The sequence below is a fragment of the Neopelma chrysocephalum genome, unplaced genomic scaffold (assembly GCF_003984885.1).
Source record: "Neopelma chrysocephalum unplaced genomic scaffold, ASM398488v2 Primary Assembly neopelma1_81, whole genome shotgun sequence".
Taxonomy (NCBI): domain Eukaryota; kingdom Metazoa; phylum Chordata; class Aves; order Passeriformes; family Pipridae; genus Neopelma; species Neopelma chrysocephalum.
The window spans coordinates 3,281,132-3,307,771 of record NW_020897743.1 but is presented as its reverse complement, the minus strand read 5'-3'; the positions used below and the strand labels follow the sequence as shown (position 1 = coordinate 3,307,771).

General features: G+C 47.7%; 1 protein-coding gene across 3 annotated transcripts in view; it reads right to left on the bottom strand.

Annotated features, from left to right (window-relative positions):
* Positions 1–1,720: 1,720 nt before the first annotated feature.
* GABRA3 (gamma-aminobutyric acid type A receptor alpha3 subunit) overlaps positions 1,721–26,640 on the bottom strand; it is a 72,572-nt gene continuing 47,652 nt past the window's right edge. For all 3 annotated transcript variants that reach the window (XM_027690487.1, XM_027690488.1, XM_027690489.1), the window contains exons 5-10: positions 25,734–25,954; positions 17,706–17,788; positions 14,166–14,309; positions 12,777–12,929; positions 9,868–10,079; positions 1,721–2,237 (exon numbers count right to left, since the gene is read on the bottom strand). In XM_027690487.1, the coding sequence (XP_027546288.1) occupies positions 1,908–2,237; positions 9,868–10,079; positions 12,777–12,929; positions 14,166–14,309; positions 17,706–17,788; positions 25,734–25,954 (1,143 nt within the window). In that variant the 3' untranslated portion in view covers positions 1,721–1,907. The remainder of the gene's footprint in view (positions 2,238–9,867; positions 10,080–12,776; positions 12,930–14,165; positions 14,310–17,705; positions 17,789–25,733; positions 25,955–26,640) is intronic.

Genomic DNA, 26,640 nt, shown 5'->3' with positions numbered 1-26,640 from the left:
GCCTGGCACAGCGGCTCAAAGCAGTGCTGCAAGGTATCACCTTGGGGGTGCTGGGGCTTTGGCCTGGCCACATGTGCCCAAAATGTGCTGGGAGCAGCTCTGGGGGGGAAACTGGAGGGGCAGAGGGAAGTCCAAAGAGAGAGGGGGTGAATCCCACTGTGGGAGCAGGACTGCTGGCAGGATCAGTGCTGCCCACAGGCTGGGGACAATACACCACCAGGCACAGGATGTCCTTCCTTGTAGCAGGACAGTGTGCCCATGGGTCCAGGCACCAGGGAGCGGGGACAGATGGCTTGGATGCCACCACCTTGTGCTGCTTCTGGGAAAGGGACAACCCCTGGTTTGGGACCTTGACTGTGGTGGTCAGGAAGGGAGAAAAAGCCCCCTTCCAAGGTGCTGGAGGGCTTTCCCTGGAAGAGTGTGCAGGTGTTGGAGTTGGGTCTTACCTCAGTGGCTTTGTGGGATGGCACCTGGCTCACGTGGCTCTGCAGGACAGCAGGACCACCCTGCTGTCTCCAAGAGCCCCTTCTGCTGTTCTCCCATGGTGCTGGGGATCCTCAGGTGCACCAGTTCACAGGGGCAGGGAGACTCCTGGGGATCACCTGCCCCCTGTCTCATCCCCACAGGCTGCAGGATGGCCTGGGGTGGGTCCCAGCACCTGAGCAGGGGTGACCCAGCATCGCTGCCACTGGTGCACTGGAGCAGGGATGCACCATGAGCTGCCCTGCCCTGGGCTGTGTTCCTCCCCATCAGTGTGGCTTACCTGAGAGGTAGGGGCTTCTCTGGCTAAAATCCACATGCAAGCAGTGAAATACTACCGAGGACTGCTGAATAGCCAAAGGAAGATGAATGGGAAGCTGGAAGAAGGGGCTGGGACAGAGAGGAGATGCCAAGAAGGATAAGTGGATGGGGCCAAGAGAGAGTGATAAACCACCCATCTGAATGTGAACTCTCTGGTTTCCAGTCCTGATGCTGAACTCATGCAGCCTCACAGCTACTATCGCCTCAAAGGCTTTGTAAAGATCCTGTCTTGACTCCCTGACTCACCCTGAGAAAAGTTATTTCTCTGGTAGGAACCACACCACCTGCTAACCTGAATTGCCCCAAGAGCGCAGGATGGCAGACAGACAAGACCTTTCTCACCTGTTCTTGTCTGGAGAGAGACTTGGAGGAAACCAGCAGCTGAGTTTAGTGAAGACAGAGAGCAAGAAGTCCTGTCCACCACCTACAAGACGCTGCCACCCTGTTCCACCCCTGCAATGGCTCCAGGGACCACAGCAGTGCTAGGTTTGCCCCCAGCAGGCACTGGGCTACAAGCTGGCCCATGCCATGCCTCTCCCTCCTGTCCCAGGGCTCACCTGCATTCCCAGCCCAGGTGTGTCACAAAATGCCAGGCACTGAAAGGAGCCCAGCCAAGTGACTGACACATCCTGGAGCCCAGGCCACCAGGAGCATCCCCCATGCTAGGGCAGTCCATGGCAGAGGAGGAGGGGGGGATGGCCCAGAGCAGCAGCCCCTGGGGACAGCAGTGAAGTGTGGAATGGCAGTGGCATGAAGACTGTGGGGACCACAGGAGGTGGCAGAGGAGAGATGGAAGCACAGGGTGACTTGGGGGACAGCAGACTTACGATGTTAGAGGCACAACTTGTTATGATCCCTTTGTTGTTTTTTTTTTTTAAACTCCCATCATCAGAGGCAAAGTAAACGAAACTAAAGTATATAGGGATTAAATTAAAATCACAGTTTTGTTTACATTATAAAAGAGTGATCTAATAGGAATAATAATAATAATAATAATAATAATACCAAAATGAACAATAATAATTAAACAAAACGAGAAAAGAAGAAAGCCCTGGAGAATTCCTGCTTGGATGATGCTCACTGATGGAAGGTTTGTGTGACTGGTTTTATTGTTTGGGGATCATCCCTTTGATAGCTGACTCCCGGTTTACATACGTGGCCCAGTAGACTAAGTTGAAAATGGCAAAGAGGACTGGAAAGACGATGCGGGACATCTTGTCTACCTTGCTGACGCTGTTGTACGTCTTCTTACTCTCCAGGAGCTTCTCCTCCATGCGGGGCATCTTGGGGGGCACGTTGGTGGCAGTAGCAGTGGCAGCAGCACTCTTGGAGATGGTGGGCAGGCCGGGGTCCTTGGCGATGTTGAGGGCATAGGTGGTGCCAACGATGTTGTAGGTGTTGTTGGTTTTCTTCGCTAGTGCCACCGGCTCCTTTTTCTAGGGAAGGTGGAAGGGGAAAAAAAAAACAAAAAACACAACATGATAGAGATAAAGCGACTGGGAACTGCATGGAGAACATTTTGTCCTCTGAGTTTACCTGCTTGTCCGGGTGAGAAGGTGGGAAAAGGTGTGAGGAGCAAGAGGCCAAGGCGGCATTGTGGAAGGGAAGGAAGACGTGGTGAGAAGATGGCCAGAACCCATAACCACTGGCGCTTGAGGGCCGCTGGAGCATAAGAATGTGCTGGCCTAGGGTGGACCAGCTACTCCATGTAAGCTTGGCATACAGCATGTAGCACAGAGGGGTCCTGGCCTGGCACCTAGATCCTGCTGGAAGTCAAAGAACTGAAGCCACATAGCTGGGCTCGTGTCTCAGTAACCCCTCGGATCAGAATAGTGGTGTAACAAGGTGTGTGCTGCTGCACCTGAGCAGTAGCTGCCCCAGTCAGGTGACTCCAAGCTTGGCTGAGAGCTGCAAGGTCAGTGTAAAGGAATGCAGGCTCAAACTGAGCAGACTCCTTGTTTTCTGTCTCATCTGTGGCTTTTGTTGCATGTAAGGTTCAGCCGTGGAGAGGTGATGCAGGAACATACTCTTTAGAAAAAAGAATGACACCCCGCATGGTCATCCTGGGGGAAGAACTGGATTTTCTGCTTGGCTGACCTGCTTCCTGGGTCAGGTGAGAGGAGGAGACAGCACAGAGGATTACAGGTTGATTTTTTTTTTTTGGTGGCAGACAGCCACTGGCTTTAGGAATGTGGATGACAGCACTGCAATATTTTTGCACCATTTCATACGCTGCCTCAGTGCCCTGAGTTCCTCACAGAACACCTTACAATTTAACACCATGATGCTCAAAATGCTCCTGGAACTCTTTAGAGCACCTCCTGGCTTACCCAAGTGAGATACAGAACAGGTGGAAGGCATTTGCACAAGCCCTGCATTTTGGGAATGCTCAACACAGTGGTACAGGGTAGAGGGAAGCCTTTCATCTTGCCTTCATACCTAAGGGTTGCTACAAATCACGGGAGGTGAGTGCACCCCTCCCAAAAACTGTGCTGTCCATGCTGCAGGGAGGACAACTTACAGAGCAAATGGCAAGAGAGGCCCTTCTGTGTCAGACGTGATGTACTGAAGGACGATGGAAAGTGCTGGAGACAGCTTAGATGTTAATGAGGATGAATGGACAGGAGGACGGACCTAGGAAGTCATGACAGGTGTTGCCCCCACTCTGGGGGTCTTCCTGTTGTTGTCAGGGACCTGAGACCAGCTGCACTGCAGGCCATAATGTGTAAAGCAATCCAGGTCTACAAGGAGAAGGTCACTGAGTGAAATGTTATCAGATTCAGGCATCAGGCACCCTCCTCATCCCGGCACTCCATGGGTGTCCACTGCAATGACACCAAGAGCCAGCACCAGGCACAGCGACGACTCGTGGGGGGACTCTGATATCTAAACTCAGAACAGGGTGTGCCTGTGGATCTCATTTTCTATTCCAAAGCAACTGAAACACAAGGTAGGGCTCATCCACGCATTTTCCAGGGCTGCTTGGCAAGGTAGCTATGAGGGAAGCACGACAGGAGAAGGGCAGTACGTGCAGCCAGCAGGACCTGTCCAGCTCCCCACCAGGGCCTGGGAACTGGTGGCAGGCACCATCACTGGGTAGCACTGGGAGCTGGAAAGGCCAGATTCGCCCAGCCTGCTCTGCAGAGATACTCCCAGGACTTTAGCTTTCAGTGCTGCACTTCTATTTTAAATGAGACTACAATCACCATGGATATTTCTGGTTACCTTTGGAAATGAATTTTCCACGGTGATTTTCAGAGAGACACTAAAAGCAGACTCCTGTGCAATCTTTAAACCTCTCTCCAGTAACACCACAGCCAGGCCTGCAGCCTTGTAGTAATGCCAGCAATTACAGAAATTAAGTTGCTGTTGGAGAAGGTCTAAATATCTTCAGGCTCCAGATCAGGCTGAACCACTGATCGGACCATATTCATGGTCTGTTATGGGGGAGGTTGTTGTGATCTTTAACAATTAACTGAGTGACTGATTCTCAGTCATTAGAGACACGTGAACATGTACCCCCTGCACAGTGGGTGAACTTTTCCTGCTAAAGAGCTGACAAGAAGCAGATGAAGGGCTAAAGATGTTTCACCTTCTAAAACATTAAAATATGCTTAAGTATGATTACTTATTAACACAACTAGAGGAGGTAATAAAATAATTAATAATCAGTAATGAAATGAAAAACAGATTGTTGTTTGCAGAATGTAATTGGAAGTGCACTGTGATTATCTTAGTATTAATCAGCCATGTTATTCATTAGAGGAATAGGATGAATCCAAGTGACATGACATTTTCAACCTGGCCAGCTTTTCTGCCCTACAGTGGATCCATCGTGCCTGGCTAAAGGCATCTGAGAACAGCTGGATGAAACAGTAAAGTGAGGCAAATCTGAACACTGTGGGTGGTGACAGTGTGCTACTGCTCCTGTTAGTGTGATCCAGAGACCCTAAACACCCATTTGGGCTTTTCTGGACCTCACATCAGGCTGTTCAGGTGGTTCAGGGGCTTGGGAGCCTAAAGTCAGGGCCTTTTCCCAACCACCTATGGAGCCTTCTGCCCTGGTCAGAGCTGGAAGCACCCAGAACACACACTGCCTAGACTGAGGCACACGAGTGCTCTGGCTGTGTTCTGCTCCTGAGATGTCAGAAGAAATGGTTCAGGCTGTTTGCTGGGCTGTGTTTTATAAATAAATGTTTCAGGCAAGATTTTGACAATCAAACAAAGCAAAACATGCTTGTTGCTGTCAGCTGCAAAGTAGCCTCCAGCCTCCACCCTGCACCTTTTATCTGTGAGGAGAATCTGAAACAGGAGGAAGGGTGGATAAACAGAAGGAAACTCCACATTTGCTTTGAAAACTTGTCCCATTTAAAACGTCTATTTTGCAAAGCAACTCCTGTATTTATGGCCCAGTTTAGGCACAGGGAGACTGAACTGCTGCACAGAGATATCCCTGTGCTGCTCTCCTTGGGAAAGGGCTGTGAAAGCGGTCTAGAGATAAATCTACTCCCTGGATATTGCAGTCTGACAAGCTGGAAAATAATAGTACTTTTGCTAAATATTCTTGTCTTCAAGCCTCTCTATTGAGGAACTAATGACTGAACCCCTAAATTACAGGAACAGCTGGCTCTGCCTATGGTCTGCATGAGATTCCATTCTCTGTACCTGCTCCTTGGCTAGAAATCTGGGTTGGAAGCACTGTCCATCTGAATTCTGAAGGTCACCAATATCTGCAGAACTTGAGAAATCCAAGTGGCTGCCACTTGTCATTCTACAGAAAAGTCACTTTAATGACCTCAAAGCAGCTCTAGTCTCTGACATACTTGTATCCCATAATTCAAAGCCCAGCAAGTGCAGTTGCTGTTCCAGCAAACATGTCACTCCTTCCTCACTTCAGCCAAAGTTCTGCCCTGCAGAGACTTGCTCCTATCATGGAACAGTAGCCAAGTGTTTTACACCAAGAGCCCTGGACCCTGAGCAGAGTCAAAGGCTCTGAAAAACACAGCCTTGCAGGAACCAGCAGGCCAATGCCAGGTTACTGTCAAGCTGCTGGTGCAACTTTTGGCATCACTCATCCCTCCCACATCTTCATTTAGATTACATGGGACTGAGTCCAATGATCTTGTGCTCCCTGGATCACCAGAGAAAGACTCAGAGGTTGGATGGAGTTAATAATCAGCCCAACGTGCCACACAGTGTTGAGAGAAAGAGGATGAAATGCTGTTGAAGATTGATTCATGGACTGTAGTGAAGGTGCTGAGAACATAAATCACTTGCAGTGCTATCACACGACAAATTAGGTTGGAAAAGACCTCTGAGATCATGATGGAAATCATGGAGGTGATTGCAAGTGCAGCAGAACAAAGGACACACAGGCTGCAGAGCATGGCCAGCAAAGGAAAGTCCCAGCAAAAGCATATTTATCATAGTGAGGCAGAAAAAAAAAGAGATAGGTCTGAAAGACTTCAAACCGGTTGAAAATGGTGGCCTGTCAAGGTTGGTTCCAGTTCCATTCTGCTGGCAAGGAGAGGGTTGTAACAAAGATGCCACAAATGTAAAGAAACAGAGGAGAAAGAAGAATGATTCCCGAGGGACCTGGATCAAGGGGCAAACCTGAGAATTGCTGAAGACTGGGCTGGACAAAAAGCGAGGCTTTACTCAGACAGTAGAAAAGGCACCTCATGCAGATGGGGATCATGCCCATCACTTCCAAAATGCAAAAAAGAAAACCATGATGACCATCAACAGACAGGTTTGGAGGATGCTTTTGGTGACTTTCTCTTAGTGAAAAGACATGTGAGAAGTACATAAAAAGCCTGGATCCAACCTCACCATGCACTAAAGAATTATTGTCTTAAGATAAAGACTAAGATCCAGGATTATTCCTCCATCCAAAGTGTGTTCTTCCTTGTTTCCATGTGTCTGACTGAAGCTACTTGTATGGTTCTGTTCTTTTTGTCACCCAGAATTTCAGGGCAATGTCAGACAAGTACAGATACAGAGCTAGATCAGATTTGATGCACAGACGTGGCATAGCAGGCAAAAGTGGGTTAAAGGAAGCATCTTCCAAAGATCCAAAGCATCTTCCATCCTGAGGAACAGACACCACCTTTTTTGTGGTAAACTCACTGGTACATGTCATCCTTGCAGCTTCCCAGTGGCAAAGTCATCATTAATTGCTGTCTCTTTGAATCCTCACTGCCACTCAAGAAGTGACCTTGTTGGCTCCAGAGATGGTCACCCCTATGGAAGGGATGATGGATGGGATGGGTGGATCTCACTCTGTTCAGACACAGCCCTTCTGTCCTGAAGTGGATCCCTTTAACAAGATATTTTGAGAATGCCCAAGACAGGGAGCTTTGCTGGCCACTGAAACCACTCACCTTTCACAATTTCTTTGTCCTCTCACTCATTGCCCCCCCACTGCTGCCACCTCACACCTTCCTCATCATGATGTTTTTTTAAAAAATCATCTTTACTAACAAGTTTTCCACATTGGATTCAGATACCTCTCTCCAGTTTAATCTGCACCTCTAGGTTGGTTGCAGCCAGTTTACCACACAAAAGAAAATAGATCCTTCGTCTGCAATTAGCAATTACTGGTGGCAGGCAAGAAAGGCTTGGAAAATCTTTGGGTCCAAGAAACAGCCAAATCTTATCAGAGTGCATGCTAAAGGGAGATTTTGGTGACATCTATAGTGATATCTACCTGCCTTTCATGGGAGGAGAACTGCAGAGAACATGCAGAGTCACTCCCAGCTAAAACCAGAACCCAACCGTGGCCAAAGCCAGAACATCATCATGATTTTATGATGCAGAGAGCAGTGATTCACCCAGATTAGCCCACCATGTCAGATTATACCTGCAAAAAACCCATGGTGTCCCCACCTAAACCAATGGTTTGGCTGAAGGGGGGAAAGAAAGAATGGACCCAGCCCCGGGAGAATGAGCACACTGGGAGTGTCTGTCAGCAACCAGCAGCTTTTGCACAGCAGTGATTTCTCTCAAATGGGATGGGAAGCATTACTGCTGCCTACTTTGTTTTGTTTTTTTTTTTCATGTTCGTGCAAGGGAACAATCAAACCTGGAGTGAGGATCCTTGCCATCACATCAATAAAGAGCTTTTGCTTTTGGCTGGGGAGAAGGATCTCCAGAGACCAGCCTGGGCTTGTCACTGGTAGTTTTACTCCTGATGCAAACACTTTAAAATGCCAATAGTTATTCTTCTGCCTCCTCTTTCTTTTGTGCCTTCAACCACCTGGCTTGTCAATTGTTTCAAGAAGAGCTAATTAAAGGCTGAAACTGAGCCAACGAGGCACCTCCATTGCGTAGCAAATTCACTACTTGGAAATACTCACTGGAATAAAGATGAAAAACAAATAGGTTGACACATCATATTCCTAAGCTCCCTGAAAGCCCATCACTGTTTGGGGAGCTCTGTGAGCTGCAGAGACTGGGAGTGGGTTTGCCTTCGACAGCAGAGATTAGAGTTAGCTTGAAAAAGCATCCACAAATCTGGAGTCCTTACTGATCATCCAGGCTGATGCCAATTGCAGCAAGCTCACAAAGAGCATCCCCTCTGAAGCATTTCTGGTCCTGCTTTGTTTTCTTGTTTGATTACCATGTGCACAAACATTCTGCATTCTCTTACCCTATTGTTTCAGCACTGTTAGTCTTGCAGTGCTGGGTCAATGAATAAATTGATAAACACGCTTCTTTTTAGACAAACTGAACTTTTGAGCCTTTACTGTTTTTTCTGCTGTGCCCAGTTCACATAATTGCCCAAGGCTGTCTGAATCCTGATTTTGTGCTTGTTTGCCCATCCCTGAAAGGGATACAGTTGCTTTGAGGACCTGTTCTGACTCTTCACTCATGCCAATGACTCAGGAAAGGCTTCTCTCTTCTCTAGAGCCCAGGTTAGGATTACTGTTCATGATGGAAGTGGAAGACCATCACCTGGCCTCCTCTGGAGGCTTTCTGCCATGAGTCTGTTGCTCAGACCACAGCTGCAAAAGCAAACAGATAGAGAATCCAAGAAAGACAAGAGAGAGGCATTCAACACCCAGTGATGGCTCTCTATAAGGCTTCTGTTCGCCTTCTTTGACCTCCATACCAGAGAGATGACTGGTTGCTGTCTTCCAAAAAGTTACTGCAATTCTGTCAGGTATTTACATACGGCCCCACAACAATTTCGAGCAACACATCAAAATGTGAAGGAGAAAAAACACAAAGGCTCCAGAACCAAGAACAAGGACAAAGCTGATTTTCAAATTGATTCAATAAATATAAACAAGGAGCAGCATGCTACAGTAAGCGATTTCTCTGCACAGCCAAGATTAAATCAGTTCAGAGGGAGGGGGGCACGAGCAGGGGTAGCAGTGGCTGTCGGGAAGGAAGCTGCCAAGAGGCTGATCCCGAGTGAGGAGGGAAAACGTGGGTGATGCCAGGCACTAATTTGCTGCCAGTTGCTGTTTGTGATTGCTTGCTTCCCACCCACCCTCTTTGCCCAAGCTCACGAGGCAGCAGCTGCTGGCAGCTGTGGGCAACAGCACTAGCATCAGACCTGCCCACTGCTGCACCAGCCAGGGTGGGGACAGCCAGGGGACACAGTGGATCGGGACCGTCCCCACCAGTGAGGCTGCTGTCCTGTGGCATATTGGGGATTGTGTGGCATGCTAGCAACAAAGAATGGGCTTGGAGGGTTGGGTTGGGTTTGGTTTTGGGCTGGAAGGGGAAGCAAAGAGAGACAAGACCACCAGCAGAGCAAGCCTAGAACACGCACACATCCATGTTTCCACTGGCTGTGCAGGGGACAGAGGGAAAAGCAAGCAGCCATGCCTGGGGGTTTCTCTCCAGCTAAGCACAGCTAAGCCCACCGAGCCCTCCCTCACCCAACCCTCAAGAACCGCTCCAGCTGAGACCTGGGCTGGGAAGGGCAGTGAGTAGCGTCCAGCCCCCCGAGTGCTGCGGGGCTGCACGTTACCCACTGCTGTCCCCGGCACAGCTCCCTCCTGCAGCGCTTCTTCACCGCCCCCTCCCCACTCCAGGCCTTGGCCACAGGCTGACCTTCATCTCTTGGGCCTCCAGCACCTTCTTGCCATCCCAGGCCCAGCTGCGCTTGGTGAAGTAGTTGACGGTGGCGAATTCGATCAGCGCAGAAAACACAAAGGCATAACAGACGGCTATGAACCAGTCCATGGCCGTCGCGTACGCCACTTTGGGTAACGAGTTTCTTGCGCTGATGCTTAGTGTGGTCATGGTGAGCACGGTGGTGACACCTGTGGAAGCACAGTAGGAGACAGAGGACAGTGTGAGACCAGACGCTCATCCCGGTTTCTCTCAGCTCACGTGCTGGTTTGATACATCAGTAAAATGAGGAGCTGCCTGCCAAGCCATGGGACCCACATTCCTGCTGTAATTAAGGGAGTCTTACCCAGCACAGATCCGTGGTGCAATTCGTGGAGTAACAAACCAGTCCAGGCTGGCAGGAAGTTTCAGAGAATTACAGAATCACAGAATGGTTTGGCTTGGAAGGGACCTTAAAGATCACCTAGTTACAACCTCCCTGCCATGGGCAGGGACACCTTCCACTAGACCAGGTTGCTCAAAGCTCCATCCAGCCTGGCCTCAAACACTTCCACAGCTTTTCTGGGCAACAGTTAGTCCAAACCCTGCTCAAATCAGAGCCAACTGCAGGTTTCTCAAGGCTGTCTCTGTTTCGGTTTTTGGCATAATCAATGGCAAGCATTTCAATAGGATGAGATTAACCTTTCCCAAACTCCACTGTCTAGATCTCTGCTCACCATGGAGGAGTCCTAGCTCACAGGTAGGCACCTGCACTCAATTCCTTGCCTGCTGGCAGGGTAAGCTGCACGATCCTAGAGCCAGCTCCCTCACGTAGAATATGCCATGGAGAAGCCTCTAGTTGCTTTTGCAATAAAATCAAAACAATAAAATACTGTTATTATTGCTAGATGGTTGGGAACCTCATGGAGGATCAGAAACTGGCCACTCATCCAGTATGGCTCTCTCAATGTTTTGTAAATGGTGTCTTGTGACCTGCATGGATGGACACCTGGGATCCTGGGTCCCACCAGCTCAGCCAGGCAGTGGCCCAAGCTGCCAGAATAAATGTCACAATGGGTGACACTTATTAAAAGATGATCTGTTGCAAAATGCCTTTTAAAGCTTTTTTCATTAAAGCAAGCAACCATTGCTATCCATTTTCCTCAATAATGTGCTTTTCAATTAAAAATGCATTAAAAATGTTATAAAAGTATTGACTAATTTTCAGCTCCCTTAAGCCATACTCCTGGTAATTTAAGAGTTTCAATTCAATATTGTTGACAATACTTTCTGAGGGGAAAAAAAAAAAAGTGGAATAAACAATTGGAGTTCTCATTATTTTCTTAATAGGAAAGCAAGGCAATTTGGGAGCGAAGACATTTTTCACAAAGGTAGGTTTTAATTTTTCAGTCAGCTCTTTGCTGCTCAATCTGAGCTGCTGCTTGAGGAAACCTATTTCACTGCAATTCTCAGGATAACACAGGAGGGAATCAAGCCCCCGGTGTCATGAGTGCACAGATACTCCAGATGCTGATGCAAGAGCCCTCCTGGGACTTGGGCAGACACAGGGTCCAGGTGTGGAGTTCAGCTGCAAAGGATTCACAGAGGGATGAGTGAGGAAATTTCCTCAATGACTCTCTACATGCCTGAGCTGGTCCTATTTTCCACATGATTTCTGTCTGAGCTGCCCCTTTTCCACCCTGTTGGATGGAAATAGCAGAAAACATTTGCTGAGGGGCCGTGCCCCCTCTTCTTCACCATTACCACTGTTCAGTGAAGCTCTTGCAGTCTGGATCTTGCAAACCAGTTTGGCCATACTAACCTAGGTTTGCCCTCCACCCTGGGAATCTCTGTAGGATTTGCCTTAGTGGGCAAGGGAAGGTAACTCAGTGCTAATGGGGCGAAGCTGGAGTCACCTGTAAATATTAAAGCTTGTTCACGACCTACATTTCACAATCCCCAGTGAACACTAAAAAACATAATAAATCCCTTCTAGTTCATTTAGGAGGGTACAGAACCACCTGTGATCCTCCCTGCATCCTGTTCCAGTCCACAGCACAGGAACAAGGTCCAGTGGAGAGGCTCCAGAAAGGAGGACATCAGCCTGGTTGGGCTTGTGGGAGTCCTTCCGTCACGACTCTTGCCACAGAGAAAATGCTTCATGATCTTTGAAATTATTTCTGTCTTATTAAAAAACACAAGCAGGTGGTACCATATAAACCCCTCTCTGCTTGGGGACTTCTGTGCAATATACTCTCTGTTAAGTGGAATCTGCTGGGCAGTGTTACTTCCAAGAAATACAATCCTGCAGCACCACACCTGCTCTGTGTGGATCCCGAGCTAAAGGTCTTGACAGGGAAGCACAAAGCAGTTCTGTTATTAAATGTTTGTAAAAGCTATTAATATATGTGCCATGCCAGCCTGACACTTTGCCTTGGAGAGAGGATCTGAAACCAGCTGAAGGAAATAATAACACTATATTCACCGTGCAGTTATGCTGCCTCAGCCCAGGAACTCGTTATGTGGAGCTTTGACCAGGGGCACATCAGCAATTTCAGAGGTAGAGCTTCAAATGCCTCTCCATGTACCCAGGATCTGCTCAACTCAAAAGCCAATGCAGAGAAGCAGACACGGCCAAATGCATATAATTAGATAATCAATACCTTGATTACTGTTAACATTTATGGCTTGGCTTCTAGCAGAAACAGGGACAGGAGTATTTTTGCAGTGATTTGGGGAAAGCAGGGGCACTGGGAAGACACTGAAAGCTATCCTGGGGAATCATCAGCAGCTTCAGTGGTGCCAGACAAGGCCTGGGAAAGACCAGCTCTGATTTAAGGCTGTTTCCCCTCATTTGTGGTGCCTTTCTCCCCCGACCTGAGAGGACTCCCCTGAGCTCCCAGACTCACCAAAAACCGTCCGGGCAGGAACTGATTCCCTGTTAAGCCAGAAGGAGACCTGGGACAGGATGACGGTCATAATGCAGGGCAGGTAGGTCTGGATCACAAAGTACCCAATCTTCCTCTTGAGGTGGAAGTGTGTGGTCATGACGACATACTCCCCTGCAGAGACAGCCAGTTAGAGATGCAGAGACAGCCAGTTAGAGATGCTGAGCCCCCCGTGCCTTCCAGCTGCCCACCCGTCCAGCTCTGAACCGCTAAAAGTCTGTCCTGAACAAACTTCCAAGCTCTACAATGGAATCCTGTTCCTGGCTGGCATGCCCTGCTACCCTCCAGTGCTGCAGCAGGATTTTAGGACAAAAGGATATTGTTTTCTTTTACAAGCTTGAAAATATTCCACCTTGCCACACTTAAACCATCTCAAAAATCAGGACAAATTCTGTTGTTGAAAGGTCTGGCCTGTGAACCAAAGAAGCAGCTGTCCCTATTTTCCCTCAACGTCCTATTCCTCCTCTCAAAGCTTTGGATATTTTGTTGGATTACTGTGCCTTTATGCTGTGTGCGTGGTTCTGCTAAATCATTACACACAGGAGCCTTTAGCAGCTTTCTTACCACTTCAGGTTATTCATCTGTACATTTTACTACAACTTAAGTAGAGAGATGGGCCAGATATTATGACATTTAGTTCCCTGGGCTCCCCACATTTCCCCAAGGGAGGTGAAATGAGTTGTTACAGACAGACACTATTAAAATCAAGTGCACCAGAGAGGAAATATCCTCAAATGAGAGAACTACTGGTGCATACAGAAGAAAAAATAAAAGAAAAAAAGGAAATATGAGAGACACACATGAGATAACAGAAGCTATCAGTACCTGGATTCAGAGGGGAAGGGAGGAGCAGCAGATGGAAGAGAAAGATGATTAATATTGGTCATTAATCAGAGGAAACATTTGTTTGGGATAATCTTCTATTAGCTATGATAATATTTGTGCAAGCAGATGCAGTGAAAATCACACTGAACATTATGTTGCTTTCTCCTCCCCTGCCCGCAGTGCTCTCCTGAGGGGCTGGAAAGGAATCCAAGACAAATGAACCCACAGCACCACGGACCAGCTGGACAATGCGGGGCAAATTTTCCACACAACAGATCATATTGAGATGCTTGAGATCAGTTTTCCTGAAGACTATGGATGATAAGGCTCTTTCAGTGGAAACCACCTAAAACTAAACTCTTTACTGCCTCTTGGTGACTGCTATAGATGTCACCAGCCAGTTTCTCCAACAGCACACGGCTCGGGAAGTACTGTGGAAGTATAATCATGGTGTTCCAAGCCCATGGATCCACCTTATCTCAGGATGTGCTCAGCCCACGCACCACATCATGGTCCCACAAGTACCTGTGCTGGATCGAACCATCTCTGTCCCAACAACGTGGCCCAGCAGGTCGTACTGGTTCAGGCGAGATCCACCCTTTGCTACTTCCACAGATTTATCCTTCCCCAGTGTCCAGGTGTAGATCACCTCTGTCTTCGTGTAGGCATCTGCAGAGGGGGAAGAAGAATGAGGTTTGTGCTTCTGCCTGACCTAAAATATACCAAAATTAGCCTGTGGCCAAATTAATCTTCGCTGTGCATTTCTCAGAACCACATGGCTGAGCACAGCCAAGCATGGCCAGAGACCAAGGCAGATCAACAACTGTTAAATCAAACAAGCAGGAGGGAGCTGGGGTTTTCAGAAGGGAGCTGGAGAGGGGGCAGAGCACTGTCGTTGAGACACATGCTGTCCCCTTGATGTGCTGACTCTGCAAGGGCTGGCTCCAAGCAGGGACAAGATAGGAAGGCATCCAGGCCAGCAGACTGGGGCAGCAGGACAGCCACAGCCCTGCCATGCCAGGGACAGGGAATGTCATGCTGGCAGCAGCTGGCAAGAAAGGCTAAATGCAAATGGGGTTAAATTTTAGGTTGAGGAGAAAAAGTTAAAAATCTCTACCCTCACTCAGGGTTTCTCTCAGTAACCAAGCAAGTCTCTCTCAGCTTTGGAGCTGGTGTGCTCTCCCACCAAAATGCTTTTTCCCTGCCTGACCCTGTGTTTGTGACCAAATCCCTGCTCTGTCCTCATAGCCAGTCCCTCTCTCAACAGTGCCCACATACTTTTGGCTTTGCCAGTCCTTTGGTTATCCAGAAACCGAGTCTCTCCAGACTCTGTTAGGAGCTACTTCTCCCCATAATGTCCAAACTTCCTGTGCAGGAAGTTCCTGCAACTCCGCACCAGTGTTTTTAAGCAAGAACGTAGTTCACTAAACCAGGCTTTTAACTAATTTTTACCACCAGCTCCTCTTATTAAGACATTCTTTGACTGCAGACAGGTCGAGCAATGGGGTCAGGTCTGCTACAGAAATATCTCAGCTCCTGCTTTGTGGAAGACTGTGTCCTGAGACAACCAGATTTCTCTGATCTTTTTAAAACAACCGCTGTTACCCCTGCACTGTGGGTGTTGGCAAACCCGTCAAATATTAACCAGGAGCTGTGCAAAGTGGGGTGAGTGGCTTTGATGATCAGCCAATGTTTCTCAGCATGCCAGTGTGCTGCCCAAGCACTTCTGATGATGCAGGCTGGCACCTCTCATTCCACGTGCAACATTCTGCTTTTCCAACCCTTCCTTCCAGATCTCAACATGCTCCTGGAGAGCTCCATCCTCCTTCAGAGCTTTGCACAGCTCTGCCACTGCTCTTTCACCTGACAGGCAGCACCTCCTGCTCTAGCAGTCACAGCTCACTTACTGCCACTCCCAGCCTGCAAAGGGAACCTACCCACAGTTTCACTGCCATCGTCCCTAAAAATTCAGGAATGTCTATAAAAAATCCTGAATTTTTGTCTAGAAAACTCGGTTGTCTGCACATCTGGTTGTGTGGGACAGAGGGTATCTGGTGTCACGTAGGTGTGGCATGGATGCGTGGAACATCTTTAATGCCACGTATTGGTTTTGGTTCTGTCAACGCCTTGTTTGCAATGCTGTCCAATCCAATCCAAACAGGGACAGCTCTTGGACATTTAGTGGAGCTGATAACTTCAGCAACATCTTCTGCTACCCTGGTCTCAGACAGCTGCTGTACAAGTGCCCTGTGATGGCTTAGGGGCAGTTCTCTGTGGTGTACATTCATCTTCTCGGGAGCATGGTGATCATCACCTTCACTGCTCTCGGCCCCAGGAATGATGCAGGTGGGCAGCTGAAGCTCTCTGGAAGGCCTGATGCCCTCAATTCTTCTGCAAATTCTCTGCCTTCCCTCCCTGGGGTGATGCCATGGTGGCACAGGGACAGAAGGCCACTTATGAGCCCTTCAGATTGTGAGGATCAGTGGGAAGTGCCCCGTGAGGCAAATTCAGCCACCCCTGGAATAACATGTAGCTGCTACCAGCATTGTCCTTCTGTTTACAAATCTAACCCACTTCAGGCTTCTTGAAAACAAAGCTTCCAGCTGTTGATGGCTTTTTAGTGAAAACAATGGTTTAATCCTTCTCCAACACAGGAGAGGTGAGCTCAGATGCTGTGCAGATGGTGCTTTAGAAAGAGCCACATTAATGTTAACCAGGGGCAGCTTTCTGAGCTGCTTGTCTCAAGACTCTCATCATTCAGAGGCCAAATCAGTTAAAAAAAAAACAAACCCAAAGGGTGTTCCAGCAGAAATATACATATTAATCTCTTTTCCTCACCAAGAAACATTATAAGCAATTAGATGTGGAGTAATCTGCCTTCCTGCAAGTCTTTTAATAATCCCAGAGTTTAGGCCTGAGGTATGAGGTTTTATATCCCTCCTCACAAGGTCAATTAACATTAATAATTCATCCTTCTCTAAGGCTTGCTATTTTACTGGCCTTAGTGATGTCTTGTGGCAATGAGTTCTACATTTAATTAGGTGCTGCCTACAAAATAGCCTTATTTTAGTAGTTTTGAATAATCCAGTTTCATGAGTACAGTTTGTCATGAGGCAGAGGAGCAGATGCACATGATAAACACGATTTCTTTTGCTGTCAATCAAACTTTTCAACTTTGTCCTTAGTTAGCTCCCAAATGGCTACAGGAAGGAAGTATCAGTTTAAGAAAGTTGGGATTTTTCTGGAGGTTACTGGTGTGGGCTCATTCTGTAGTTGGAGGTGGGTAACTCTTTTCATCTAATGCAAACATAGACTGAGAGTGGTGCTCAGTTTGTTGGACCTGGAGAATACTCCAGGCACAGCCGGACTAGGAAATTTATGTTGGCATTATGGTGAACCAGTGGCCTGGGGTTTGGCTCCCACTCACTTTTAGGAACAAAACCAAATAAAATTTAACTTGTATATGGAGATAAGAAGAAACTTGTTCCTGGGCAGGGTATGGGAAGCCCAAGCAGCTGAGCAGCTGCAAGCCTGGGGGGCTGGGAGCAACTTTCCACTCACCAGCAGACAGAAAATCTTCCCTAAACCAGAACCCTTAGCTGTTGGGACTGAGCTTTCCAGAGTTTCCAAGCCTTTTACTTAAGAGCCACCTGCCTGACAGACTGAAGAGTTCTGTAAGCTCCAATGGAGCATGGAGCCAGAGTAATCAAGTATTTCAGGGTCTCCCCAGACTGGCAGGAGGGATGTAGGGAAGCTGGACAGGACATCCAGCAGCAGGCACCACTGCTATCTTCCCAAATCTGTCTCCCCAAGATAACCTTGTGATGAAGGAAAAACATATCTCGGTTTTAGAGTCACAGAATCAGTAAGGTTGGCAAAGATCATTGAGTAGAACCATCAGCCCATCACTGCCATGAGAGGTATGAGATGCCAAGAAAACATTTTTGGTCATTAATTAATGATAATTATCATTATCAATAATTAATAACACTGTTACTAGCCACACAAAGGACTTCTCTTTAGCTCTGTAACCACCTCCTTGCAGAGGCTGACTGGGGTACTTACAGCTCCCAAATTTCAGCGGGCAGGCGTGCACATCCATGGGGAAGTCCTCGAGGTGCATGGGGCACTCGGCGTGGATTGTGAGCCTGCAAGACAAAGCACAGGGCACGGTCAGAGACACCCCTGGCCCTTCTGCCACAGCCTTTGTCCTGCATCCAGCAGCAGCAGCAGCAGCAGCAGAGACCTCGACGTGCTCACCAGCCTCTGGGTCTCCAGGCAGAAATCTGTGGAGAGAACAGCAGGCACATGGATCTGGAAACCTTTTCCATTGCACAAACTCAACCCTATTGACTGAGTTCATCTTCACCCCCTCAGTGCAACTGGAGAATCCGCCAAAGGCCAGGACTTCTGTTTGCTTATGCACTGTGAACAGAGCTCCTTAATGCCTGGGGCTAGGGGACATCTCATGGACCATGCTGGAAAGCAGAGGGAAAGGGCTTCCAGGGAACAGGCCTGTTCTTCATGGCGGTCTGGAAAGAGCTGAGGGCTGGCAGACTGTTCAGTCAGAAAGCCACAGCACTGTTGGGCTGAACAAAGTCAGTCAGATCCACGAAGCCACCAAGGTAAACACATTCCTTCCCATGTGGGGCAACTCATCCCACCTTCCCTGGCTCCTCCCTCACTGGTGGCACTGCAGGGGATGTTGCAGGCAGATGCAGAACTGCATGTCCTGGGGCTGCTTGGGGCTGAGCAGGACAACTTGTGAGCTTCACACATCCACCAAACCCCCATGGGATACCTTGTCAGGAAGCAGTTCTGTGAGGGAGGCACAGCCATAAAAGCAGTGTGCTGCAGAATATGGGGCCAGGCATAAAAGGATCCCTTATAAAAGGCTCTAAAAAAATGTAGTTCTGAGCTGGTGTTCCTTCCTGAAGTACTGCAAAGTGTGCAGCCGAGGAGGGGGAGAGAGAACAAACAGCTTCCCAGGAGATGTCTAATACAATCTCCTCTGATGGAACCATTTGTAGAAGAGAGGACTCACTTCTGATGGCTCAGCAAAACAGGAAACAAACCGTGACAGCAGCAACATGTGGATGCAAAGGGCAAGCGCACAGACCTAAGGCTGATGGTGGTTTGAGGAAAACTCAGGTCAAGAGTTTCTATTGAGATATTTTCCTTCACCTAGAAAAATGTTCAGCTAAGTTATTCTTCACAGAAAATACTGAGGCTTAGGCAAATGCTAAATAAACCCTGAAAAAATAGAGGCTTTGGATTTTATTTGCTAAAAGCAAAGAATAAAAAAAATAAAAATAAAGGTTATTTCTTTCAGGTGGACGAACCTTAAATGGTTCTTCATAAGAGGACTGTTTTTTAAAACTTGTCACAATAAAATCCGGTGGACAAAACCAAACCCTTGACAAATTGTTCTAAAAACCCCTGTGGGGGAAACAAAGCAGGATGGGTGTGGCTGGGGGGAGGCAGGGGATGTCACAGACAGTGACCACTGGGTCCTGTAATAATCTAACAAAGAGGTGATGATGACTGTCCTGCTTGCATTATGTCTGGCTCCAGCTTGGCTTTCTCAGCCAAGCCAAGAACCACTGTGTGGCCAATCTAATTTCTTGGAAACAAATCACTCTCTCTGACTTGATCATCTCTCCCTCATCACTGGATTGAATGCATCTGTTTTACATGAAAGAGAAGAAGACCTGATCTTTAGACTTCTACCAAGACTCAATGAAGTGAATGGAAAGACTGGCAGCGATTTTGACAACCCTACAAGCACATTGTTGCAATGATTTTCTCCTGGACACCTGAAGGCCACCATGCACAAATTGCTCATTTGCTCTGATGCCTCTCTTTTGCAATCTGGATGAAGATTGGGATTTCAAGAAGCAGGTATGAAAACCTGGCAGCAAGGTGGGGACTCGACAGCCTTGTTGCTCCTGTTCTGTATCTTTTGTGATGTTCTCTTCAGTCAGCTCAAAACTCACAGGGGGAGCTCATGGTTGGTGAGCTTGTCAAGCATATCCTCACAGAGCTTATTATTAAATTCTTTCTGTGTCCTTTCCAACTGCAGTGAACTTTTTGCTTCTCATTTTGCCACTGTCACTTGTGTCAAGGAAATATTGATGCATTTTCCTGTCTTCCTCAGCAGTCCACATAAGACACTTCCTTTTTACCTTCCTTTTTTTTTTTCATTGACATAATTAATTTCTTTATTATTTCAAAATGCTCTTTGCTGGGAGTTCCCAAAGTTGGCTTATTCAAAGGACCTCTCCTTTGATCGGTGTTTCCCCTCTGATTGATCCTGAGCTCACCCTAAAAAACCAGAAAAGTCTTTTCCATCCACTGTACTGTTTGCAAGTCTTGGCTGTGACCAGCAGCCACTATGAATAAGGCTGAATGGACTGCAGGACAAGCTGGCCTTGGTCATACCCTCCTGCCCTCTCCAGGCCATAGCCAAAGAGAACATATGTTGTCAAGGGAAGGAGACAACTTTATATGGATGCTGGATGATTCCATATGTTTGTGGGAATGCACCAGTTGCATTTTAAATCTAAAGCCTGTATTATTAGCTGAGCTAGTAAACAATGAAACAATAAATCCACCAACAAACCGCCAAAAAAGCAACCTAATCTGCCACTTCTCCACCTACAACTGAAGGAGTTTTAAAATCTCCTGAAATTAAATAAAAAAAGAAAAAAAAATCACATCACTCCAGTGAGACGAGTCTGATTCAGCAGCTTCAGCCAGCCAGAAGTCAGCACGTTCACAGATAACACACAAAGGGAGTCAGCCTCCCTGCTGAGGGGGAAACAACAGAGGCATTCCTCCTTCCCAGGGGTTCCCCCTTTGCTTTGTCCCCATGTGTGTGGGGTGTGCTGACTCCTGGGATGTTCTCCCAGGAGCACATGTGCTGCTGCACCTTCCTGCCCACCCCATCCCTTGGTCATCTTCCACTCTGCTCCTGCAGCCTCTCGTGCTGCACACACTCTCATCTTTCAGAGTCCTGATTAGCAGAGGTATTTAGGTGAGCTGTGGGGAGTGCCCGCACTCCCCTTCTGCTCCCCCCCACCTCCTGTCGCTGGGGAAGGACTTCTCAGCACCATATGCTTTGCTTAATGAAACATCAAAATGTCAAGCGGCAAGGAATGGATCTCACTTCCCAGACAATTACCTCTGTCTCTGCAGCATTTAGGTAAAAGAGTTTTATTGCAGAAATTCTCATCTGTGCCCCTTACCCGGTGCAAGGGAGCTTATGGCCAGATAGCCACCGGGTTTTGCTTCAGTGCTCTGATGGCCCATTCAGGTCCAGACATCTGAGCTCTGAGAAGTCCTTAGAAAGCCTAAACAGCGTGTAAAAAATAGCCAAGCTGCCAGCAATCACATCATCCAGCCGGTGTATCCTTTGGCTCATCTGTCCTAGGAACCAGCAACAACTTATGCAGAACTGCCTTCAAGCCAAACCCCAAACTCCTCGTGTTTTCTCTTCACTTTGCTGGCACAATTGGCACCAAAAGTGGAACACCCAGGACAGAAACCATGTTTTTCTCTTTAAAGTAACGGGAAGTCCTTTGAACTGCGCAGCACAATGGCAAGGAGTGTGAATCAGGCTAAACACACCTCTCCCAGGGCTGACGGGATAACAAACCACTTCAGCTTCGTTCTCATGGTTACCGGGAGCTTAGCGAAGCCTTTGATGTGTCATTAGAGCCCCTGTCGTTACCTGCGTCGTGCTGCAGGATGAGCCAGAACCTCAGTCCAATTTCTGGGACGCAAATGTAATAATCCCTCGGTGCATGAGTGGTACAAAAACATGACAGCGCCCTGCACAGCGAAACCGACTTTGTTTATGCCAGGGATGTTGCCTGAGTTTTTGTCCTGATTTCTTCTCCAGGAGATTCATTAATAACCACAGTAAGGCCGAAGAGTGTTTACAGTTTAGGTTGTGTGAGAATCTAGGTTAGGTTTAATTGCTGGGATTTGAGCTTGAAAGCCAAATTGCTTCTAGGATCCTCGTGCTGGATCTGAAAGCAATGAATTCACTTTGCATCCTCCCCCAGCCCTTGGAGATTTCAGCTCATGATGGCAGAAATGCAGTGAGATAAGGTGTTCTCTGAAGATTTCTCCCTCCTGGGACAGCTTCCTTATAAAAGTCTGCCTGCACAAAGCCAAGCCTGGAAAACAGATCATTTCTGTCTGTGGATCCACTCCAGAAACTGTAAGGCAGGGAAAAGCAAGAGCAAATCTCATCTAGTCTAACTGCCTGCTTGTGTGTTTATCAGTCAGTCTACCTCTGGTCTGCTTGGATCTGTCTGTGCTGTTGTCTGGGATCAGCCCTGATGTGGGACACAGCCAAATAGCTGCCAGTCCAGACTACTCAGAATAGTGCTGGGATGTCCCAGCTGCTGCTCTTGCAGAGAGGCTGCACCTCCATTGTGTGGAAGGTGCTTCAAGCTCCAGCCTGGGGCAATCACAAGTTGTCTGGATGTTAAAAAAACCCAGGCAATAAAGCCACCCCAAAGCCTTTGTTGAAGGACACCCTGGAAAGTTTTGTGCCTTCAAGAAGCAGCATGGGCAGCTCAACCCCCTGAACATTTTACAATAGGCAGAAGACTTGTTACCTGGGGTTCAACAGCCCCTGTATGTCTGAAGATGTTCTTTCCCTCCTGTTCTGCCTCTGACTCACCCCAGGGTTCCCCGACCCTCCTTCCTCAGTGCTCATGCACTGCCACCAAGGACTTCTGTTGTCTTCAGCAACACAGGCTCTCAAGACAAAGTCTTTGGACATGCAGCTGAATGTCAGCCTGACAGGTAAAGAAAACATCTGCTAAGTGCCTAACTTGAGCACGTATTGTCTGGGAACCACTCTGACAATAACCACAAAGCCTCAACATGCCATTCTGACAGTCCCTGTTAAGAGCAGGAGAGCTTTTTTTAAAGCCTGGATTCACAAAGCTGAATCCCATCAGCACAGCATTAAACTTTCACTATTTTCGTATGCTTCAAGGCCAGGAAAAACCAGAACATTATCTACGAGCCCCACACAGTTCGAACCAGAGAGCACATCCAGAGACTGCTGCAGCAGCTCAGCTTTTGTCTCTACCTTATGTAAATCCATGCACAATTCCCAGTTTGTTGTGCTCAGGTCTGACACCAGAGCTTTGAGACCCCGGCTGGGCTTTTGTGAACTACTCGGGTCTTGTAGGAGCTCCACAAAAAAGACTGCAGAGGCAGGGCTACGTAATGAAACCGTGTTCCCTGTGCCCTCTAAGGCAGCTGGAGTGGCAGGGAAGGTGCAGAGGGATCAGCAATCCTGGGGAATAAAGAAATGCAGTTCTGTGCTGTGGTCACACAGGCCATGCTGTCACCCAGGTGCCAAGGCCTGCCAGTGGTCAGATGTGATGTTGCACCAATCCCTGAGGAGACTGTGCCATGACTAAAGGAGATCTCTGGGAGCTCGGCTACAGCTGGTGTGTGACTCCTTGAAGCTCAGGTCAGTGATAAAGAGGCTCTCTCCAGGAGCTATAAATATTGTCACACAGGTGTAATTTTGCTGGATGCGTGTGACAGAGTTGCTGTTCCACCAGAGCAACTTCATCTATAACTGCAAGCCTTGACTAAGAGAAGTTGGCTTTCACAGCAGGATAAATGGCAGGAGACATGCCTTTAATTGCACATCAGCAGAACTGATCCCTCAAGGATATTGGCTGGTACAAGGTAAAGGAGCAGGATGTTCTCAGGAGTCAAACTGAGACTTTGGTCTAGAGTACCAGTCTAGACTGAGCCTGCAAAGGAACACCTGGGCAGTCCTGCCAGGCCCGTGGAAACCTGGTGAAAGTCCAGACTTGCTCCATAGTCATCAGGACAGACTGTACCTCTCTGGGATTTGCCAATCCATGCTGGATGTAAGCTGTGTGAGGTTGAGATTGGCTTCATGGTCCTGCTCTTTCCTTTGAGAGGGAAACACGTGCCTGCCCCTGGGTATGGGGGAGAACAGCAAATGTGCCACTTGGACATAAAATACGAGCCTCTCACCAGCCCTGGCCTGGAAGGAGGTTTCAAAGCGCTTAACAAGGGAGGGTGATACCCTTGTCATGATTTTACAGAGGAATCAAGGTGTGAGTGCCTAGGAGTGGCAAAGCTAGGCAGGATTTGGTCTCTGAGCCCGAGGCATGATCCTGGCCCACGCAGTCTGTGCCCTTGCATCTTCCTTTCTGAGTATCTCTGAGTGGGCTCTTCACCTCTTACAAAGCCTTAGAAGTATATTTAAGGTGGGCAGGAGCATACCCAAAAGGAGGTCCTTCATCCCCCAGTTCTTCAGGATACAGCTAAAATGAAGGATATTTCAAAAAACCCCCATGGCTCTGTTTTCTTCCAGAAGCTCATTCCCAAGAGTCTTATGATGCTGCCATCCAGGCATCTGCCCAGCCCTAAACGGAAACATAAATCCAATACTTTCTTAGTCACACAAAACTTGCTGCAGCTAATGGCTGTTTGCTGAATAAAGAAGAAGTGAAATGATATAAAAGCTCTGAAATTGAGTCCTTTTTTTTTGCTATTTATGCCAGCAGCTCCTATAATACTTCACAGTCAGACAATGATATGAATGGGGGGAGTGTTAAGTTATCTACATGCAGGTCAGAGAGCTGGGAGCAGAATCGAGCCCTTGAGTCAAGTTGGGTTTCTCCCTTCATTCACCCCATCTGCCTTAATGTGAGATCACTGACGTGTGGAGACCTAAACCCCCAGGGCACTGGCAGGATTAGCTCATATTTGAGAACTGCTGCACAAAAGCAGAGCATTGTTTATCAATGCAGGCTGTAAAACTTGCTGACACCACGTAGATTCACAGCCAGTTCGACTATGAAGAGATGAAATTCTGCCTGGTCCTCAAAAACAGAGGTGAAAGTGCATCATCTCAGCACACAGAATCCACAATGAAGCCTGTTACAAGTTAGGATTGGCTTGAAGACAGAGACAGAGCGAACAAATTTTTTAAACAAAGATTTACACCTTTCCAAAACCAACTCAATACCTTTCGTGTGCATCTATGAGTAACTTGTTGTTTCATTTATAAGCCCATTTACCTCAGAAGGCAAATTAGTACATCAACCCCAGGGGGCAAACATTATTGACGTGGGTGAACAGCTTACAAGTGTACAGAAATATCTGAATAGTTCTGGAATGAACATACCATTAACCCAAAGGCATTTCTCTTCCTGCTCTCAAACAGTTGTAGCTTAATGATAAATGTTATGTACCAGGGCTGCTCTTGAGATGCCCAGACAGGACTGCTCAGGCACAGTTTCCCAACAGCAACTGGTGCTTTCAGAGGAAGGCCCCGGTTGCTGGAGCTCACAGGGAGGTTGCCCAGGCTGGGCTCTCGTGCTGTCTCTTGTTCAGGGCTCTCCCTGAGAGCTCAGGAGGGGGTAACATAGGCTGGGTTAAACCTAGAACTTCAGATAGCCCCTAGAACCTGGCTTCTCCAAAGCACAGTATTTGAGAAGCTGTTGTTTTGGGTTTTTTTCCTAATGATGTCCATTGATCACACAGATCTGGACTTCTGATTCCATGAAGAAGGAAAAAAACAACCCCATCGTTCTCACAAGCAAGCTCAGTCTCATTAGATGTTTGAAATGGCTCTGCTGTAACATGCTGAACAAATTTAGGTCTGTTATTAAGCTGCTGGAGAATAATAAATCCTCCCATCCTATTGTTCCCCTAACAGCACTGGGTACCTGATTCATAACCCATCACAGGTCAGGAACAAAATTATGTCAGCCAGAGCATCAACCTCACAAACTATAGATCCCAACACTTCTACCTCATCACATAAAAGAAAAAAAAAATCAACATGAATGATGAGGAAAAAGCTACCTGTAAAAACATGCAGAAGTTGAGGATCAGGGATGATACATGGGTAGGAAACAAGGGTAGCAGGGAAAGCAGCAGTGTAAGACTCAAGTGGGCTAACAGAGTTAGTGGAAGTCTGCATAAATCCTGCTGTCATGCACCCTGAGGTCCCATTCTGGCCTGCATGTGTCCAGGGACCTGGAATACCCTGGCCAGGAGGCACAAACCTACCTCATGGTGTACAGGAGGGTGCCGTTGTCCACCAGGCGCAGCAGTTTGTTGGGTGTTGTCATGTTGTGGGCAACAGATTTCTTCCCGTTGTGGAAGAAGGTGTCAGGAGTCCAGATCTTGCTGGCCAGCAGGTTGTTCAGGGGAAGTATTTTCATGGGACCATCAAACTTCAGCCTTTCATCTCTCCAGGACTGCCGGAAGAAGACATCAATGGTGTATTCCTGTGTGGAGAGAGGAGAGAAAAGTGAGTCAGCTCAGCTCTTCGTTGCAAACAAGGGGATTCAGGAAGTGGTTGAGCATCTTCAGTCAGGGAGCAGAATGCATTTTGGCACACCTTGGGTGATGTGAAGTGTGGTGAAACAAGAAGCAGGAATTAACAGCAGTGGAGGACAGATGGCATTTACCACATTTTGTATAATGACTCACCTATGATGTCAAAATGTGCATTCCAGTGTTTCTGACCACTGCAGACAAGCTGCAACACAGACTGCAACAGCCAGTTCTGGGGTAGCCCTCCTGCACCATCACCTTTAGCCAGATGTTTCAGGGGAGTGCATTGTGTGCAGCTACATGGGCGTTTTAAAAAGCAAAAATAAAGATCCTGCAGATGGAATTTGGCCAGGATGCTGGCAATTGTATCCCTGCTCATAAAAAAATATAATGAAATCCATGACATCAACTTAATGTTATTTTGTTCCCCAGGCCACCTCTAGAAAAGCATTGAATCAAGGACTTCACAAACTTGCATTACAAGATCCCATGACTTTCTTTTGTCTTCTTTTTCGTATTTTTTCCTTCCCCCCCTTTTTTTTTTTCCTTTCTTTCAGTTAGTGTAGAAACCCATTTCCTAGGCCAAATTCCAGTTGGGGCAACTAGAAGTCATCTCTTTGGAGTACTGCAGCTTCTT